Consider the following 18,675-nt stretch of genomic DNA (forward strand, 5'->3'; position numbering starts at 1 on the left):
CCGTTACTGAATATTAGCAATTAGGCTTGTCTGTTAAAGGAATACTGTATACTACAGTGATTGATATACCTGAACACATCTTCAGTCACCTTCATAGCACAGAATTAAACAGGCATAATGTTGGGTCGGAAATAAGGACAGGCCGGGCCGGTGGAAGGCCTGGTCCCTACCCTAACCAACTTATTAAACTCAGTAAAAATTACTCTATTAGCTTTCTTCTTTAGTCAAAAACTGCGTGGTCAAAAACTTCACTGGAGACGGTCAAGAGTCGGTGCAAAAGAGTTTATTCCAATAAAGGACAAGTAAACCCGAGTAACATCCCTGCAGGTCTCAGGATGGAACTGAGCTGGTGGTCAGCGAACTTATATTCACCTTAAACTCCACCTTCCAGGTGGGTGTTACACTTGATCTCCACCTACAGTGTTCGCTGACCACTCCCTTCCATCTAGTGGCTGTTTTTACGTACTGTTTTACCAATTTAACCCTTTCACTAATATCAAACTTTACCAGTCGGCATTAATCACAATGTGTCATGATCTCATTCTTGGCTACAGTTTGCCATGATCTCATGCCTGGCGTACATTACTTGCAGCAGGTGCCTTACTACCATTGTGTATGTCACGGTAGGCTAGGTTTTGCCTGCGCTGCCTGAACGGCTGCTCTGCTCATGTTGGCACATTGAAAAGGCACAGGTTCATGAATAACACACAGAATATAATCCTTTAAGTCTTAAGAATAAAATACTAGTTGACTTAAACACTTGAATGACATTAGTGGTCAACACCTTTACCCAGTGAGACCACGGTCATTCTTCCAATGGCTACACTACATTCACTTGTGAGTAATACAGCACTTCTAGGATATTATAATAAAGTTTTAGATAAAATATAGCAAACCAACAAAGTAAGCAAAGGAATTATTCAACAATAATCAAAAGCACATTTATAATTACATATTTTGTAGCATCCAAAATATTTTATTATCAGCCTTATTAAAAATGTCCCTATGGATATATATGCCCCCTCTCACATGAGGCTGAAGGGCTCTTATTTCCTCATTCACACAAAACATATTTTACTACATCAGTTAATATGCAAGGGCTTAACAAACAGCTGCATAACTAAATGTGAACAGTGCAAAAATGATAAAGTTTGTGGAATAGATCTGCTTCTGTGTACCAGTCCTGAAGGAGAAGCCACTTTAATGAAAACCTCAGAGCCCCAGGGCGTCTTTCTGCACGTTGCAACCCAGCAGAGCATTTCCAGCTTCCACACACTCTGTCACACATGGTGCTGGGAAAAAAAACACACAAAACAAGTCATCAACAGAGGAGACTAAATGTGGGCAAATATGTGATTTGAACATGCACACACTGTTAAAAACAGCTGATTGGCTCTTATTGTTTTGGTTATTACCATTCTGAGCACGGAGCCATGACACAGCCTTGATAGCCAGAAGCTCCCACTCTTCCTGAGCATCCATCTTGAAACCATGAAGCCAGATCAGAGCCAGAATTGTGGCCCACACTTCCTGGTTCACCTAATTCACCAAATCAAAGGGAAAACCAGAGTTTTGAGTGCAGATTCAAGGACAAAGCTCACCATTGTCCTTACACTGAGATGTGATTTGCTGCTGTTTTTGCTATAGAGCCATATTTGTTTTTGTCTAATTCTGTTTCATATGTTTTATCATAACCCACCGATGCAGGTTTTAGGTTCTCCACCTCCTTGCTGGTCTTTCCCAGTGCAGCAGCCAGAGCTGGATCCAGCACCCAACTGCCAGACGCCTTCTGGAGGGAGACCAACTGCAGCAAAGGGTCTCTGGATGGCTGCCTGGGCTCAGTGCCTGCATGCCCAGGTGAAGGCGTGTCTGAGGAGAAAATCAAAGAAAGTGTAAACATACAGTAGGTTACTACAGAGTCCAAGTAGATTCATACTGCGAGATCCAAGGTATATTCCTTTGAATGTGGATCTTTGACAGAGTTTAACGGCTTCAAGGAGATTAGGAAAAGATTGTCAACAAGCCACTTGAATGCTTACCGTTGGTCTGAGGTGAGGCACTCTGACCACCTTTAAAGTAGCCGCTGATTCTGCGGAAAACTGTTGATAGGTAGGAGATTTCAAGAAAACCATCAGGAAGTACTGTATCCATGTGTTTTGTTTGTTAATGAAATAGTTAGATTTGCTTCATTAATAAGACATAATGGATGATAATACACACAGAAAATATGTCTGTGAAGATTCTCAGTCATCCAGGTCATAGTTATTCAACGAAGGTTAAAGTCAAGGGCAACTGGACTTGGTTCAATATACTGGCCAGTATCTTCAACCAAGTCCAGTTGCCCTTGACTTTAACCTTCGTTGAATACAGAAAATACAAACAACAACATACTGCCTAAAATCTGATGATGGCATTTTTCTTAAAATGGATTTTCCCTGACAACCGCCATGTCACTCGTGCTACATGTTGATATCACGCTACGTTCTTGCCTAGTTAGTGAAACACAATGCTGGAGAGTAATTAATCAACGTCCTCATCTTTAACACTCCGTGACAATTAGTTTGTTGTATGCGTTAATGTTCTCCATTAACTGAGGAATATTGCTAAAGACGAGAAAAAAGTGTTTCTGTTTGAACTTCAGTCTCTGAACGATGCTGTAGCAACAATCTCATAGCTAGCTTGTAAGAATACTGAAAACAGTAGATTAGCAGAGAGCAGTGACTGTAAGTACATTTACTCAAATACTATACTGTACAATTTATAGGTACTTGTACTTTGAGCATTTCCATTTTTCTGATACTTTGCACTTCCACGTTACATTTCGGAGGGAAACATTGTCATTTTTACTCCACTGTATTTATTTTTCTGGGCCACAGGGTCAAGGTTCAAGAGAGGCACAAATTAGGCAAATGAGAAAGGCCCCCTGTGTCTGTGTATGTAGATGTGGCTCTCCTCCACACCTGCTGGCTTTTATCTTGTCAACACTCTGCTGAAAAGCTTCTGGTTTCCAGACACCAGCACCAGACTGTTTTATGTCTCACAACCATTGGCCTACCTGGTGTTATTGAGTTTCTTGTGGTTTTGCCTTTTCGGATTACTGACTAACCGCTTGTTTTTTTCTGCGCTGCAGTGTCTCCACACTCGGCCCGCCACGCCACTCTGCCTCCACTCTACAGCCACGCTCTTCAGGCCACAACCTGCACGTGTCCACCACCGTTACTCTACACGCTCCACTCCTCTACCTGGCTACCAAGGACCACTGTCAGCCACACTTGCCCTACCCTTTTGCATAATTCAGTTTATCATGAAAAACTAATTGTTACACCTTGTCTTTGAGTCTGTGTCTGCTCTTGGGTCCCACCACCACTCAACCCTAACACATTCGATCATTTTGTCCTGAGAGTGTCCACCAGTTTTTACAGTGTTGATTTGAAACTTTGTACTGACCTTTGAAAACACTTCTCTTCTTAACAGACTTTCCTGAAAATATTTGAGAAGTTACTAAGTGACAACATGAAGAATTTTGAAACATTTCATAAAACTTAAAAAAAAAAAAAAGACTTCAGAAGTAAATAAAATCATCAAAGACATTTCATTAAGCATGTGATTTTCCTTATTATATTTCACTACAGTAGTGCAGAGTGGATGAAGCTGATGAAAAAAATTAACAAAATCTTTTTTCTTCCTTGCTCTTGTTTTTGTTTTTACTGTGTTTTATCATTCAATTCAAAATTTGTATTTAACATTTAACTGCTTATATTTTTCTCCTTTTTACTGGGATATGTATATGATGTGGTTAGGGTTATGGTTAAGGGTTATATAATTTGATGCTTAGTGAAAGTTCAATCTCATTGCTGTCAAACCTTGAAACTTGTGTTTTATGTATTGTATTATGTTTATATTATATTCAGAAATATAAAAACTATGTTAAAAAACAATTAAACTTTTACCACATACCAGCCGACTTTTCGAATGGATCACTCAAACTGCAGTCACTGTAGCGAATCTCCACTTTGAAGTAAAAAAAGAAAAATCCAGAAGACTTTGTAAACAAAAAACAGTAAACCTTCATGTAAGGCCCAATTGGGCGTAAGATGAACACGTAATTTAAAACAAAAACAAAAAGCTCAGTGCTACATCTGGACTAACACTATGCTTCATAAATTAGTACTATGGTAGTACTTAAAAGCAAAAAGTAGCCATTAAAATATTACATTATTATAAACAAACACACAATATTAAGTATTTCAGAATCAATGAAACGTAAAACGCTGTGGATGACATATTCATTCCTAATCTTGGAATAACACTCACTGGGTGGTGAAACATTTGCCTGCTGGACAAATAGTATTTCAAATAAAAGCCTCAAATTAGTTGTTTTGTTTACAAGGATTTACTGTATTTTTAGAATATTGAAAAATATGGGTTCCACTTCCATTCCAGTTTTTACTTACAGCTACAGGTATCATAAACTGTTGAAGGACACGATAGCATCCTACTGCTACTCGAACCTTTGGAATAAAATAAATAAATAAAGTATAGGGTCAAGCCATTACATGATAATCGTTAAACAACAAATATGATCTAAACAAGCAGTTAAAAAAAGTACTTTCAATATTTAAGTTTTTCAAATATTCACTATTCAAAAGTTTTTACATACAAACAGACATGTGAACGCACTGTGAGCAAAGCACAAATGCTAGCTCTTATAACCAATTAAATGCTATTATAACAGTCATTAAATGATTAAGGATTGTCTTAATGTTAAACGCTACATCATCGTGCTTCTCTACGCCATTCGGTCAAAGCCCTTTCTGACATGACAGTGCCAAGATTACTGGGCTAAGCAAGGGAGGCTGGTGAGGAACTTCCTAACACATTTCATGCACTTAAATAACAAATAAATCACAAATTGACATGAGGGATGCTTTATGTCTAGCAACACCCCTGGTTTGTAATGTCTGTTTCAGCAACTCTCCAATGGAGGCTGACCTCATTTATTATTTAAGGTAGTTTTTTAGTTAAGAGTGTTAATTTTGGGCCTGTACAAAATAGAAGAACACCTACAATATAAATAGTATTTTAAATTAAAGCTGGACAGTCTAGTACAACAAAGGCTGGGCCTCCTCTCAGCCATTTTGATGTTACCAGAATCACTACTAGATTCATCTCCTGCACACTAAAGGCCAATTTATACTTCTGCGTCGAGTCTATGCCGTGGCCTATGCCATCGTGAGCATTTATACTTGTGCTGGTGTCACTCTGCAATTACATTGCCAAAATGCTAGTTTGCTGTGGGGTGTTAATTTCTGCCAGCCGAGTCAAAAAAATGTATCCACCGTTTTAGAGCCACGTGCAATGCTACCAATCACAGTTCTTGTGGTCTGCGTCGCCGTGACATGTAGTTACATTTTTGGGGAGATGCACATCAGGCAACGCAAGTCGTAGGGGACACGGCTACACGTAGGCTACGGCACAGGTTCAATGCTAAAGAATATATTTGCCTTAAAGGGATCAATTAGGGGAATTGGGGGAAACACGTAAGGGCCATGGCCGGTGAGAGAAGGCAGTGCAGGGAGCAAGGATGCCAAAGAAAATCTTGACTCTGCATTTGCGTAGGGATAAACCCTACATCTACATCTTTTAGAGGGCACAGCCTGTACAAAATAGAAGAACGCCTACTGTACAAATAGTATTTTAAATTGAAGTTGCAAATGTGTTGTTTTGTTTACATTGATTTACTGTAGTTTTATAACATAGACATGTGGTCCACTCCCTTTCAGCTTTTTACTTACCATTCAAGCTGCTTTGAAGAACACAGGGCCTGGAACGCACACTACAGTCCTGCAGAGCTTTGGGATAAAAAAAAAGAAAAGGGTCAAGCCATTACGTGATAATTATTAAACAAAAAATATTATTTTAACAAGCAGATAAAAATGTTCTTCATAATATATATATAAACATTTATTTTAAATATTCAAGTTTATCAAATAGTCAATATTTCTTTACATACAAACAGACATGTAAAGAGATGTGAACACGCAAACTAGGGGTGTGAATCTTCAGTATCTCACAATTAGATTTAAAATCGATTGTAGATTCAGTATGTACAGGTACTAATTTCTGAATCTACTCCAGTCCACTTTGTGCTAAGACAGGTGGTGTGGCAAATTATGGCATGAAAGCAGCTCAGGGGGATGGTGTAAGATGTGAGCCCGAGGATTTGTAGTGTTCCCGAAGTACTTAACTATATAAAGAATGACCATATTTTCTAACAGGTTAGGTTAGCACCCACAGCCTGTCTGCAACTACAGTATGTGATACAGGCTGAGCCTCCCCTTAAAGGAAGGTGGCCTTGTCGGTAACCTGCGTGTGTGTTGTCTGCAGACTAGAGGAGCATCCCAAGTCTCTTAACTGCATCCATGTTTCCCTCACTTGAGTCATTTCCAACCATGTGAGGAGAGGAGAAACGATCAAATATGTTTTTAGAGAAATGAGACGAAAATTAAAATCTTGCTAATAAATGAAGAAACTTGTTTTGGTCCTTTTGTTGTTCAGACCTACGATGAAAACAGATCAAAGAGGGAGTGTGGGAGAGTGATACACTTGAGTTTAATCTGTCATCTGTCTCCGGAATTAAACTGCAGTGATGTGATATATCTGATCAATCCGATCAGCTGCAGCGTCCAATCAATAATGGATATTCAATAAAGGGGAGTATGTTTCAGTAAAATACTTCTGTGTGAAGGGTGGCCTCGTGTATCCTTGCTCATGGCTCCTCAGAGATTGCTCCTCGTTGTACAAATAGGAGCTTTGGGACAGTCTGCAAGATGGTGGAGCAGAACAACTCCCGGTCAAGTGACGAACAAGAAGCAAGGAAACGTAAAATAAGAGACTTGAGATGCACCTTCTGTTTGTTGTGGCAAGTGATCCCAATGCTATGCAAATATATATATATATTTTGTTCCCTCTCTTCAACAAATTAATTATGAAGAGACTGTTTCACATGCTCATAATAAAGCATGTGCTGAAGCGTGTACGTCCCAGCAATTGATCCACATCCATCAACCTCTGGTGATTTTTCTAGAAGAGGTTTCCATTCAGGCGTATTACAGAGACGGACTGTTTTTGTTTGAAGTAGTAGTGAGAGCAGTGTAGCGTCAGGTGTGTCTGCACAGCAATGGTATTTTAAATTAAAGCTGCTGTTGGGACCAGGACAGTCTAGTAGAACAAAGGCTGGGCCTCGGCCTGTTGAATTCCCAAAAGCCTGAGTCAGAGTTAGTTTCAAACAAAGGACAGTAAAACAGGCGCCAAGGCCCAATTCACACCTAGGTGCGAAATAGTGAGTCAGACCTAAAAGCAGAGCCACTATTGGCGTCCTCCCTTCCCAAAATTTGAGTCGACTGGACTGTTTCCACCCGCTGCTGCCGCTGGAACAGTCGCCGTGAACCCGCTATCGAGCGGCACCCTGGCCTCGCCAGGATCCGATCCGAGAAATACCTCCGACGGACACATTCCCACTGAGAACTGCCATTATCATTTTCACTACCAAGAGCGACCTGAGTAAGAGGCTTAACTAAAGTATATATAATATAGACGTAATTTTATTGGTTATGTGCTGAGCTTTATGTTGATTGTGGATTTATGGGCCGCCGCGTCCGCTGTTAGATATTGCTGTTTAAGTGCTCAAGCACACTGTGTTAGCATCATCCCGGCCACTTAACTGACCGGGGTTTTACAGATTTCAGCCGTCTGTGAAAGTGATCGCTAAATATCCTTTATCAGAGTCAAAGGCCAAGCCTGTGCTAGTGAACGCTCCATGCACTAGTGGGTCTCGTCGATTATCGGTAGTTACGACACTATTACACAGCCTGAATTTCTGCTTGTGATTCTGCTGTGACTCTGCCCAAAGTAAAGCCAGCATCCGCCCATTGAGGATAACTCATTGTGTATGCTGTGTGGCAGGGTGTAGTTACGTTGTAATTCACCGTGATAATTAAACTCACAGACATTATCTTGTATGATCTCACTGTTTTCCCTGCTTTCCTTGAACTAATCACTGTATACACTCACTTGCCACATTATGAAATGATTTTCTTAATGTTAAGCAGAACATGATCATGCCTCTCTACACTATTATTCATGGTCAGCTATAGTGTCTCTTAAGTAGAGGGTGACTTTTATTTACACTCACTGGGTGTTGGAACGTTTCTGCGCACCAGAGGTCCTTGAATCGCCTCGCCGTCGCCTTTGTTGACAGCAATGAAGGCAGTGAAGGAACTGCTCACTCCTGATTGGACACTGAGCTCCACCACCTTCTCCTTCACTCCTCCATCTTGCTGTCCTCTGCGGCCTCTCTCCTCCACCTCCAGGGAGCGAATCAGAGTCCGAGCAGCCAACCTGTGGACCGTTAATCTGTAGACAGGAGAGAGGAGGAAACACAGGTGAATCTTAAACGTAATGAACAAATTTCTGATATGCATACTCAGTTTTAGGAGATTTTCTTTTTGGGGGGGGCAAATGTACGCAATTTCTCTCGCAGTATCCAAGATACTACAAAAAAGACTTTTGAGCGATTCTCTAAACTCACCTGGAAGTAGGGCTGCAAGATTTGGAGAAAAAGTCCTATTGTGATTATTGTGGACAATATTGCGATTCGATTACAAAGGAACAAATGGTACTACGAGTCTACTTGCTTATTTATCAAGGAATGCACGAAATACATTTTGAAATGTGTATTTCTCAACTTGGGGGAGCGCGTTGCTCTACGGAGGAAGTGGCTAGAAGCAGCACATATTAGCACACTGGCACCGGTTCAATGTACATCAGTCTAATGCAGTCTCTATCCATCACCAGGAGGAGGAACTGTACATGAGTGTATTAAATAAAGAGTATAATGTTTAGTTATTAGTATACTGACAGTATAACAATAATCTACTACATTCATTATAATTAAATGTAATATATATATATTTTACCACTATTTAGGGGGAGTTAAGGTAGGTTGTTGTTATAAAAATTACTGGCACACTGCTCAAATATTTTTTCTCATTGCATGTAGGCTTATCAGTTTTTAGGGGCATGAAACAGGAAGTTGTTTTTAACGCCACTGTACTATTCAGTTATAGTCATATCACCATTACTGACAGACCACAGAAAGTAAGCTCCAAATACACTTGAAGTACCGCAATGTGACGTTTAATTACCAGGGGCTCTCTAGGGCCACATAGGGGACACGTGACTATTCAGAGCCACGTCGGCAGGGCCTTTCCAAAGCTGCTTGCAGCTTTATAATTACTGAATTTAACCATAAACTATATTGTAAATTCACTACCCAGTCCATAGCACTTGAAGCTGTTTTACCCAAAGTCCTCTGCAGGTCTGAGACTGAAGTGGAGCTGGTTCTGAGAGGGATGACCTGCCAGGCTGTACTTCACCGTCACACAGCCCTCTCCTGCCTCTGAACTCTGAGAAAGCATTAGTGTTAGAAACCATGTGTGTTAATGTGATAACATACCAGATGGAAAAGAATAATAGGTATTTCACTGTGAGATGGTGCTGCTCCTACCTGTCCGGTGAGCTGGGCATAAATCAGTGACCTCTGACCCTGGAAAAGTGCTGTGATTGGTGGAGAGAGGACAGTGGCAGACACTCCCTTTGGCAAATCCCACGTGACTGAGATGTCCACCACAGCTGGCTGCAGAGCAAATCGCAGCGACTGCATCACCTGGTGGGAACAAAACACAAAGTCATGAACGGGCACTGGGTCTTTACTAACTGGAACCATGATTTCTGTCTGAATACAACTTTTGTTGCATAATTTAATATAGAAGTTTTTATGTTTTTAATGTCTTTCTTACTTTGGGTTGCATCCTGTCAGTCCCTGTGATGAACTGAGCGTGACCTCCTCCTTCCTTGGCCAACCCATTGATAAGAGCAGAGCTGGCCCCTTCCCCAATCCCAAAAGAGAAACACCTACAATACAGTAGTTTTGTTTTTAACACACACAGCACAACAACATGGGCCAAACTCTGCTAATTGTTGTGTTTGTTGTGTTCTGTGTTTTTGTGGCCTCACCTGTGGGAACCTGAATTCTTCTTCACCAGATTCATAATGTCTTTGGTGTTCCACACCTCTCCATCAGTGAAGACAAATAGCTAGAGGAGGAGAGTTTGCATATCACTCAAAGCAGGGTGCGAACTATGGGGGAGTCAGGCGGTGTGTGTGCACGTGTGTGTGTGTGTGTGTGTATATATCACCTGTCTAGGATGATTGAGTATGCAGGGCTGACTGTAAATGTGTTCGAGGGACCTCAGGATCTCTGTTCCTCCCAGATCAGCGCCCATCTCCTCAACTTTCTTCAGAGCCTCTTCCATGGTCTTCTGGCTGTACTCCACACTCTTACTGCCATCACAAACACATGCAAGAACAATAACACCAAAGACAGGAATACATTTTTTACACCGAGTGACATGAGTGACTTACGGGAAGATGTGTTCATAGCTGGACCCGAAGCTGTAGATGTTGAAATAGCAGCCCATTGGTAAGCTTTTCAAAAGGAGCAGCAGAGTATCCTTAAAGGGAAGAGAGAAAAGATAGTGAAGGCCACTGTGTGAGAGGGACACTGAATGATTTTATTACACAATGTACACATGATGGTTACCCTGGCACTGCCAATGCGAGACTGATCACTACTGCTGTTGTTCATAGAACCACCCATACTTCCAGATCGATCCAATAAGAACACAAACTCTCCACATGAGGCGACTGAAGACATCACAGCCTGGGGGAACTCAGGGTACAGGCTCAGCATCACCACTGGATCACCCATCAGAGTGCCTGAAACACAGACGAGAGACAGAAAAATGACCACAAATATGGATTTCACTATTTATTCCAACATCTGTAACTCATCCGTTGGAGGAGGATGAATGTTTCCTTTGCAAAGTAACAACTTCACTAAAGTTTACTCACCAGGCTTGGCAGAGGTCTGTCCTGCCTCCACCACAGCAGTGGGCTGGTGGGCATCTTTGTAATAAATCAGCATTTCAACATCTCTGTCAAACTTGTGTCCTGCAGCCAACTTCACCTGCAGATCACAAAACACATTTATACCTATACATTTGGCTGGGCAATAAAACAATAATGATAATTATTGCAATATAATTTTCCTCAATAACAAAATAACAAATGTTAAAAAAATGTTCAAGTTCATTTTTCTATTAATATTTATTATTATTATTAATAATATTTATTTTGTTGAGGAAAAGGAACTGAAAAAAGATTTTACTTAACTTAACTGATGCATATTTGTTGAAAAAGATTTTATCATTATAATTGTTTGTAATGTTTTACCCCAGATTTATGAAGTGATCCACTGTTTGGCAACAAGTGTTTGTCATGTTTTGACCATAAAGAACACTTTAAAACAACAATTAACCGTCTGGTTTCTTCAACTTTTACTCAGGAGCAAAAACGAGCCTTTAAAATTGAAAGAAACAACGATTTGGCATTTATTATGATAATTATCAGTATCGAATGACAGTAAATTTTTTATCGTGATAACATATTTGGCCATATCGCCCAGCCCTATGTACAAATAAAGTGCTATTTCTTGTATTGAGGAACAATCCAACAAAACGCACATTAGACATCTCTACCTACCGTGGCCTGGGTTTGCTCTGTGTTGAGGTACTGCAGAGGGTCCAGGGAACAGTTGGACTCTACTTTAGAGACTGGACGAGGAGAGGACACTCGGGCAGAGAAGGACAGACTGTAGGGCACCAGAGAGGCTGGAACAGCAGTCACCTGGACACCGGCACCTCCACTGCCTGTAAAGAACATGAGAGAGGTTTGAAATTATGTCGTTAAAGAGGCGCCACACAATGAAATCACTGAGAACCTTTGGTCCAGATGACATTCTGGTTGACACGAGGCAAATAAAGTCTTCTGCTGAGGAAATTACATGTGGCCTACATCCAAAAAACATTTTTCAGCTGCTGGACTTTGAAAGACCAACAATAAATATGACAGCATAGTGACGCCAAATGAAGCTTTTCATATCCATCTCTTAATTTAATGTATAACAGAATGTAATTACTTTATTCATTATATTACTTCTTAAGCTCCTTAAAAGTTTGCAATTATGTCATATACTACATTCATCTCAGTCTTCTTACAAATATTTTACAAAGTTCAGAAGAAGTTTATTTTTATTGTAGATTTATCTGTTTTCTTAATTAATCGATTATTGTTTGGTATACAATGTCAAAAAGTGAAATAGTGAAAAATGGCGATCTGTGTTTGCCAGAACTCTGCCTTATATCTTTGCCCAGTTCTAGAAACTGGTCTTAGTACTGAATCAACTCCTGGCCATATTTGATGTTGGAGTGATAAAATTATGTACAGTGTTACTGCATTTACCACCTTGTTGGCAAGACAGCTAATTCAATAACAATAACATGCATCCCCTCCCACACACAGCAGATGGGTGAAAGACGTGATGCTTCACATCAAACTGGAAACTGTATATCTCTGTGAAGAAGTTCACCTTTTGTAGCCTATTATAACTGACTACAAATGTCAGTTTGGGATGAGGCTGACAGCTGCACAGTGATATAATGATTTCTCAAAAGTTAAGCAATGGTGAAACCAGTGGTGTAGTCAAGTTTTTTGTAGTGAGTATACTGTGATTTTTCCCTCCCAGCATCAAACTCACCCGTTGCAGAGCACCACTACACTCACTAATGCATACAGTATACATCTACGTGTATTCGAGGGAATTCTGAAGGACTGCTTATTTGTTATCAACATGTCAGATGATTATGAGCAACACAGGAAATAACCATTGTCAAACTGTGTGTGTGTGTGTGTGTGTGTGTGTGTGTGTGTGTGTGTGTGTGTGTGTGTGTCTGGGACAGCAGCAGAAGTAGAAGTTCCTGGATGCTTTCTCATGCATTTAAGCTGAGTACATAGCCCCAGTTTGACAATGGTTTAGGAAGATAAGTATGCTTGGGAAGATGTGGACCACTTTCTGTGTCTTCACTGTAATATATTCTGTAATAAATGAGTGTTGGGACACAAATGTTCATTTTTAATACTGCTAATGATATGCCTCAGCCATACATTATTGTTAATAATAGTTGCAACTTGATCTCTTAAATGTGCATTGAAAATTGTTAGCTGACAAAACCTGTGCTGCAGGGACCATCTTCATATAACATCTGAAAGAATAAATGTAGCTCTTAACTGGCTGAGTAAGAAAGCGATTAACACTGAACTGTAGAAAATCAGTCCAGTCTCCCTAACTGTAAATATCATTGGCTTGTGTTGCTCAGAAGATAGTTGACATGTTGATAACACATAAGCAGTCTTTCAGAATGCCCTCGAATACACGTAGATGTATACTGTATGCATTAGTGAGTGTAGTACAACTCTTTGTACTTTACAGTACACATCAGTGTTGTTAATTATTTGTAATTATAAGTCATTTATACGAGAGTGCCGCTCTGGGACAGGTGAGTATGAAGCTGGGAGGGATGAATCACAGTATACTCACTACAAAAAACTAGACTATACCACTGCTTGTAAGACCCAATCTGTCTGCACTAATATGCTACCCCGGAGTTTTAACGGGATCAACAGCATTTTCAAACTTCACCGTTTTAGGCATTTGGATTTGCCAATTTAGCCTAGATGGCAGGCGCAAACGTAGCATTAGCTCAGCGTCTTTAAATGAAAACATAGTAGTGTGGATGTAGCCTTAAACTTGATGTCATTATCTAATATATTTCCTCTGTATCTGTTTTTTTGTATGTGGCAGCCACATGACTGGTTATTGTCCACCCATCAGCACAACTGGCAGGCTGGAAGACCATTAACGTTTGCCATTAAAGTTTTGAGACAATGTGTTCTGTCAGTGTTGTGAAGGTGAGGTTTTGACTGTCACTGGTGTAGGTAAGGGTTCCACGTGAAGGTGTTGGCTGGTGTTCCTACCCTGAGGTTGGTAGCGAGGGTTGAGCACAGCAGGCAGGCAAAACCGCAGCCCGTCATCAGCCTGCACAGCCAGCTCAGTGACGTACTCCAGCCTGATGGAGGCGCTCTCTCCTGGAGGCAGACTGCCCACACTCAGAGAGAATACATCTGGACTCTGATCACTCTCCTCCAATAGGAAAGCCTGCTGACCTGAGCTCAAAGCGTCATCATACTCCTCCCGAGCCTGAAGTGCAGATGACACATGTGAGGAACATTCACTGTGATTTTAAGGAACACCGTAGTGAGTAAGTCTTTACTGTCCAGCTCACCTCCTGCTTCTCCTTCACCTCAGCTACAATCTGTGTCTGTCCGATCTTAGCGCTGAAATGACAGACAGCAGCATCTCCAGGCAGAGGGAAGACAAAAACAGCCTCCAGTGGTTTGTCCTCCTTGTTCTCATAGTTCAGAGTGGAGACCACTGTAGCCACATGGTCCCTCACCTCCACCTCCACCTCCACACTCTTCAGAGGAACTGACAGTGAAACAGAAGCAAGCACAATGACGATAATACCGTTATTTCAAATAGTTAAGGATACTGCTTAAGGATTCATTTTAGCCACAGTAGAGCTGTACCTGATGACCAAGCTAATAGCTAAACCTGCCTCTGTCTAATGGTGTGCAAAGCAGGATACAGTTATGTGCTCAAAATCCATTACAGCCAATATAAGCCTTTACATTTGAAGTTTACATGAGTACAAAAGGTCAATGAGGAAATTACCTAGTTCCTTCTGGACAGTTAGCAGACCACAGCAGTTCACCATCGTACCTGTAAAACAATTAACAAGCACATTTGAAGACTTCTTGCTGTAGTGATAAATGTTGATGACAGTTGCTGTACATTCTGGTTGTTCTTCAGGAGTCAAAATAAGTCATACAAAAACAATTCCACAAAAAAGATTAATCATGTTCATTTATAGAGCACTTTTTAAAATTCATGTTACAAAGTGCTTCACAACAGCAGTACAAAATAAAACACAAAAGTTGTAAAACGATCAGGTTATAAAAGAAAGTAGATTAAAACCAGAGCTGTTCCAGCGCTCTGTCCCCTTTAGTTTTCAGCAGGAACAGACATCAGTCCTCTGCCCGAGGATCTCTAAATATGTGCTGGAAGTACAGAAGGGCTGGTGCAATGCACTGGCAAGGGCCTACGAGTTACAGCAACAACTGCCACGTGGATCATGCTTAGACGTCGTCATACATTCATTCGTAGTGTGTAGGCATAATGAGTTGCTGTGCTTTTCTTAATTTGTTCTTTGGTTAGTGACATACTGTGTCAGCTACTGTCTGTTGATTTGTTACTGTAGGCTGGCAAAAGTTATTACAGTTGTTTGGTAGTTGGAGACAGCAGACTGTGGTGGTTTTAGTCGAGGGCAGGCTCCGGCTGCTGTCCGTGGTGCTGATCAAAACACTGCAGGTTTGCAATATTTGCACCGGGGTCACAATTATGTTACGCTGCTGGTAAGAGGTCACATATATAGCAGGGAGGGAGGCCAAGAAGAGCCTTAAAAGTATTCAGTAACATTTTTAAAATCATGTGTGATGATGCTAAAACAGATGTGTTGGGATCATGTTACATGGTTCTGGTTAAAAGCCTGGCAGCTGAGTCCTGAACAGTCTGGAGGCAATCAATAGATATTTGGGCTGTTGCAGTAATCCAGGCATGATGAGATGAAGGCAAGTAAAATGCTCTCAGTGTCTTTAAAAGTTAAGATAGATGCTCAACGCTTAAATTTCTGTCAAACAAGACACCAAGATTTATTGTTTATCAATAGGCTTGATCTAATTAACTAGGGAACCAGCAGATGGCAGAACTGGCCATTTCCTGATAACCTAATAACAAGATCCTCTGTTTTGTCTGAGTCCAGCTGGAGAAAATGTTTTAACATCCAATTTTTCAGCTGTGCTAAGGTCCAGTAGTACAAGGAGTGAGCATATGCCATCAGCAGCAGCCATTAAAAGGTTGTTGGTGACCTTAAGCAGGGCACTCTCAGTTTTCAGAAATATGAAATTGTTTGGACACCATTTTCTAAAATGTTTTATATAAAAAGGTTATATGGAAATTGGTACATATTTTTGAGTGAGGGAGAGATCCAGCCCAGGGTTTTTTTTTATTCGGGACACTGTTAAAAACAGAAAGCAAATACATTAATGTTACTTCTAGTATAAACATGGAGCACACTCATTTGTAACACTGTTTCTAAAAGCTAGGTAAAACAAGGTAACGTTAATGGGGTAAAACTGGTTGGGATGGGAAAAGATACATCAGAATGTATTTTAACATAAGATACCAAATACCCTAGTTTTAAGTGTATCAAAATAAACTATAAAATACAGCAGCCATGCCATGTATCAAAATAAACAACTGTAATTTTGTATTTATAAAATAGGCCTACTAAAAACACATAAAATTACTTGCAAACCTTTTATATTGGTGTATTTGATCTATTTGTTCAACAGTGGATAGTGTTTGACATCACACGGTAATTTTATCCTAGTTACTTGGTGTTTGGTAATGAAGGGCCTAATTTGCATCATCTGAGTTACAACAAACACAAGTGGTGGATGGTGTTGACAACCTGCTGTTTGACAGTGTTGCAGCCACACACTGTATATAAAAAGATTGCAGCACAAAGTTGTAAATGACAATAAGGCCCAAGTGCCCACACCATCTTGTGGAATTATAAAGTAACTATGAAATGCTTTATTATTTTTTTCCAACCAACTTAAACTAGTATTATAACCATGACAACAATTTTACATGTTTTCATTTAATAAATGTGCTGCAAAAATCACCAACGTTACAAACAAGCTGTTATTAGTACTAATAATATACATTAATAATAAAATATATTGATAATTGTTATTAGCTATTAGTGTTATTATAATCATCATCAGTAATATTGTTATTATTAAGGTAGTAATTATTAATTATTATAAAACACAACGTTGTATGACGAAAACAAAGTTTGTAGATAGTCCCTTCATGCCAAACACAAAGAACTTAACAGATAATCAAATGTGTATTAAAAGATGGTAATAAAACAATACATACGGCTACAAAGGCCTACACGTATATACCTCATTCTGCAGCGCATTTTTTAAAATTCTGTCTGAGGTGAATGGTAACAGCAGCAACAATATGATAATATGTTTTCATCTTCACAATAAAAAGTCTGACATTCGGGAAACAGTGTCCATCTTCACTGTGCTTGAGCACCAAGCATCATCACCTAACTGCACCTTCATCGTCCGTCAATCAAACCATCACTAATCAGTGAAAATGATTTCTCCTTCTCTGCTCCGCCCTTCCTGGATCAGTCTCCGGCTTCATTTCTTTCTTTTTTGTTGCTTATTAGTAATCATCTGTTTATTTGTTTTCATAAGTATAGGACTTTACTGAGGAAATCAATCAATTTAAGACGATCCCTGGCGGTTAATTAGCTATAGCGCTTCTGCTAACCAGTGCGTGCGTCATCTTGGACCATTTAAAAACACACACAGCAGAATAATGCCTACCTCTGAGGATGTATTTGCGTCCGAGACAGTTAGTTTTACAGCAGTTCCCTCTTGTAAATACGTGGAGACAACTTGCAGGTTGATAAAGCAGCAACACGTAACTCATAGAAAAGTGAAAGTCACGCCTACCGGGTACGATTTGATTTCCTTACAAAATAGGCTGGGTGGAGTTTTATGGAGCTAAATTAAGGCCAAATGTTTTGTTAATTTGAAAAAAGTAATTGCAATCGAAAAAACTAAAACTTGAGTTTTTGTACAACCATGTACTCAAACTAAAAATAAGTTTGCCAATTTTTTTTTCAGTTAAAATAAAATATTGATTTATTTCTGGAAGTATTTTGAAGAAATTATTTGTTTTTTATTTTTCACTTTTCCATATTTTGATATTTTAGGACTTAGGACTAGAATTTTTCAGTTCCACGTTTTATGTTTTCAAAGTCAAAGCTTTTTTTTTTTTTTACAGCTCCAGATCTTTTTTTTTTACTTTCAAATCTATTTTTCAGTTTCAGATCAGTATTGTTCAGTTTCAGACTTTTGCGTGGGGGGCGTGGTTTCAACGGAGAGGGGCGTGGAATCATGAGTGACAGTCTAACAAAGAAGGACGAAGACTCTCCTCAGTCATGTTGCCTTCACGAAACGTAGGCACTGCGAGAACCATGGCTCAATTCTTTCTATCCACCATATGCATGTGATTGGCAGTAAACAAACTAATGCCAGTGGCTAAGTTCCCTTTAAAAAGCTGTTTTGGACAATACGTGGGACCAATTACACTATACGAGCAATAAATTGTGCCAGTTTGTGCAGTTCAGCAGCGACACTTTAAGAATGAACTTCTCCCACTTACACATGCGACCATGAACGCACCGCTGTATTCACTCGCCATGGCGTCCGCAGCGCCAAGGCAACCCGCTGGCGCCAGTGCACAGGTAAGACAGGTGAAATATATGGGCCGTTTAGAATATATTATTTGGTGACATTATCCCACAGTGGCTAATTATTTATTTATTTATCGTAGGGACACACATAAAGGGAAAATGCGTTTGAGTTTGTCAACTGGACAAAGCTGGAAATGAAGCATCGCTTGGATTAGCATGAACTAAGTTAGCTCCATCCTACTAAAGCACA

The 18,675-nt window shown here is 40.0% G+C and overlaps 1 protein-coding gene across 1 annotated transcript; it reads right to left on the minus strand.

The window, feature by feature from the left end:
* Positions 1-984: 984 nt before the first annotated feature.
* LOC119883379 (von Willebrand factor A domain-containing protein 5A-like) lies at positions 985-17,652 on the minus strand. The gene is made up of 22 exons (XM_038694003.1): positions 17,551-17,652; positions 14,753-14,800; positions 14,304-14,506; positions 13,996-14,218; positions 11,665-11,831; positions 10,975-11,089; positions 10,664-10,839; positions 10,486-10,574; positions 10,260-10,404; positions 10,078-10,157; positions 9,861-9,975; positions 9,569-9,727; positions 9,364-9,467; positions 8,195-8,415; positions 5,796-5,852; positions 4,455-4,511; positions 3,958-4,011; positions 3,448-3,480; positions 2,040-2,099; positions 1,700-1,869; positions 1,416-1,539; positions 985-1,292 (listed from the first exon to the last, which is right to left on the minus strand). The coding sequence occupies exons 2-22, from the start codon at positions 14,793-14,795 to the stop codon at positions 1,213-1,215; spliced, it is 2,475 nt and encodes an 824-aa protein (XP_038549931.1). The 5' UTR covers positions 14,796-14,800; positions 17,551-17,652; the 3' UTR covers positions 985-1,212.
* Positions 17,653-18,675: the final 1,023 nt, after the last annotated feature.

This window comes from Micropterus salmoides, unplaced genomic scaffold (genome assembly GCF_014851395.1).
Source record: "Micropterus salmoides isolate LMB-PRFRI ecotype aquatic unplaced genomic scaffold, ASM1485139v1 Ms_hic_scaffold_3, whole genome shotgun sequence".
NCBI classification, from domain to species: Eukaryota; Metazoa; Chordata; class Actinopteri; order Centrarchiformes; family Centrarchidae; genus Micropterus; species Micropterus salmoides.